Consider the following 2,562-nt stretch of genomic DNA (forward strand, 5'->3'; position numbering starts at 1 on the left):
GTCAACAAAACAGTGCTTGCTATTTCCTTCACTCCATCACATCTGCCACTGTTACGGGAGCTACGCTCAACGCCAGCTTCAACTCTAAGATATAGTTCGATACGCGTAATAACGTAGCGAACATAATCATGACATTGCAGTTACTCAACATCCGGAAACCCCAGAGCGCATGCATAACGCTCAACTGGCTCTTCACTGGCATTCCATCCGTCGTGAAACCTATACAAACACTTCGTCATAAGAGACGCAAGCAGGCTTATTAACGGCATTACATAACCACAATTGCAACAAAAATCCTTGCCTGGCAAAACACAATCAAGTACCCATGACGAACAAACGTACCAATGGTAAGCGAACGCTCAGTATACACTCACAGCATTGCCTCTCTCCCAAACGCCAGCTACAAAACCCGGTATAAAGATTAGCACAGGCGCAACCCTCCTATCAATGCAATTCACTCTACACCCGTGCCATTGAAGCCCCATCCCCTCCAACTCGACACTAACCTGTATCCACGCCAACAACATCTCCACCTTTCACCTCCACAGAATACAAACGGCACCATTATCACAGATCAATGCACGCTGCAATGCGCATTGGGGCAGAGTGGCTGAGGCAGAGTGGCTGCGGTCATGTGATCTCACCACCGCCCTCACGCCTGAGCCTTTTGTGCGCAGCACAAACCTCGCTTCACCTGAGAGCGTGACTACAAACACGCCCCTTCTACCGCATGCAGACAGCAACGAATTGCTCTACTTTGCAGAGTCGCAAACGCGATGTTCCACCCTCGCAACGTCGAAGAACACAACACCCCCTTTCGCCCAACAGCAACAGTAATACACGGACGCTTTCCCTAACGCACTAGCTGTGGCAAACCAATCTCCTCATCGCCGCCCACCATCCTTCCTCTTCCACGCCATAGACACCGCCCTGTTTAAAGACCCTTCTGATTCTCCAACATTGCATCCTCGCCTTTACAACGCCTCGATACACTTGCGAATCCCCATAAGTCTACAATGCCTCATGCCATCATATTCAGCCTCGACAAAGGAATGATTGCTGTTCCCTTCACTGCAACCCAGCTTCTAGTGCCCCAGGGGCTGAGATGAAGGCCTGCGTCACCTCCGAGACACACGCCGATTGACCTAGACACTCTGCGAACATCATGATAACAATGCAGTTACTCAACATGCGAAAACCCAAAGTCCATTCATAACGCTCAACTGACTCTTCACTCGCATTCCACCCCTCGTGAAGCCTGTACAAACACGCAGTCTTCGGAGAAGCAAGCAGGCCTATTAAGAGCCTCAGAGTAATACAAATGCAACATATATCCTTGACTGGCACCACACAATCACGTATGCATGCCGCACACACGTTGTACGAGTTCTCAGCCAAAGCTCTGTATGCCCTCGCACGATCCTCTGCTACACGAATGTAGGCTAAAAAGCCGGCACTGAGATTCAAACACGCGCACCCCTCCTATTAATGCAATTAATTCTACACTTGTACTATTACAAGACCATAAATGCCAACTCGCGACTAGCGTCTACCCACGTCAAGATCTCCACCTTTCATATCCACACGTTATAAACGATACCACTGCGACAGATGAATTCACGCTGCAATGCACATTGCGGGAGAGTGGCTGCGGTCATGCAATCTCACCACCGTCTTCATGCTGAAACCGCCTGGTCGTAGCAGACTCGCCGCTTCGCCTGATACCTTGACGGCAGACAAACATACCGCCTGTTCCATGCCAACAGCAAACAAAACGCTGTCCCTTCCACAGTCATAAAAGCCCTATTTCACACAGCACACGCCCACGATAACCTGTGGTGCACCAGCACCAATCAATACAAGCATGCGTTCCCGAACGTACTCTCTATGGCAAACAAATATCCTCATCACCGCACTACACCCTCCCTCTTCCACGTCGCACACGCCCCCATCTTTAAACACCCTTCTGACTTTCCCAGATTGTGTCCTCACCTGCACAATGCCTCCATACACTTACCAACCCCCACGGCGCTTCCTAAATGCCTCATGCCATCACCCTGCATCCAATCATCCACATCCATTCACACCTGTAGCCGGCTTCAACAAAGCAGTGCTTGCTGTTTCCTTCACTGCAACACAGCTTCCACTGTCACACCGGGTGAGATCAAAGAGCTCTTCAACCATTAAACATAATTTAATCACAAAGTGAACACAATGATGAGAATGAAGTTACTCAACATGCGCAAAACCCAAAGCCCATACATAACGCTCAACCGACACTTCACTGACATTCCATCCCTCGTGAAACCTATACAAGCACTCAATTGGCAAGCCTTCAATCAGGCATATTAACAGCGTTACATTAACGCAAATGAAACCAAAATCCTTGGCTGTCCCCACACGATCAAACATCCATGCCCAACAGACGTCGTAACAACGCCCAGCCAAAGCTGCGTATATCCTCGCACCATCCTCGGCTAAAGAAACGGCTAAGCCCAGACATTGCAGCACGCGCAAGCCCCTATTAATGCAACGGTTGTGCAATGTACAGTTGTGCCATTA

At 49.5% G+C, this 2,562-nt stretch overlaps 1 protein-coding gene across 1 annotated transcript; it reads right to left on the reverse strand.

The window, feature by feature from the left end:
• Nucleotides 1-1,068: 1,068 nt before the first annotated feature.
• Nucleotides 1,069-1,952, reverse strand: EMWEY_00055560 (hypothetical protein; the record flags this gene model as incomplete). Its single annotated transcript, XM_013480280.1, has 4 exons — nt 1,069-1,258; nt 1,376-1,456; nt 1,747-1,803; nt 1,912-1,952. 4 exons carry the CDS (start codon nt 1,950-1,952, stop codon nt 1,069-1,071), a joined length of 369 nt encoding a protein of 122 aa, XP_013335734.1.
• Nucleotides 1,953-2,562: the final 610 nt, after the last annotated feature.

The sequence above is a fragment of the Eimeria maxima genome, genomic scaffold (genome assembly GCF_000499605.1).
Source record: "Eimeria maxima Weybridge genomic scaffold, Emw_scaff1791, whole genome shotgun sequence".
Classification (NCBI taxonomy): domain Eukaryota; phylum Apicomplexa; class Conoidasida; order Eucoccidiorida; family Eimeriidae; genus Eimeria; species Eimeria maxima.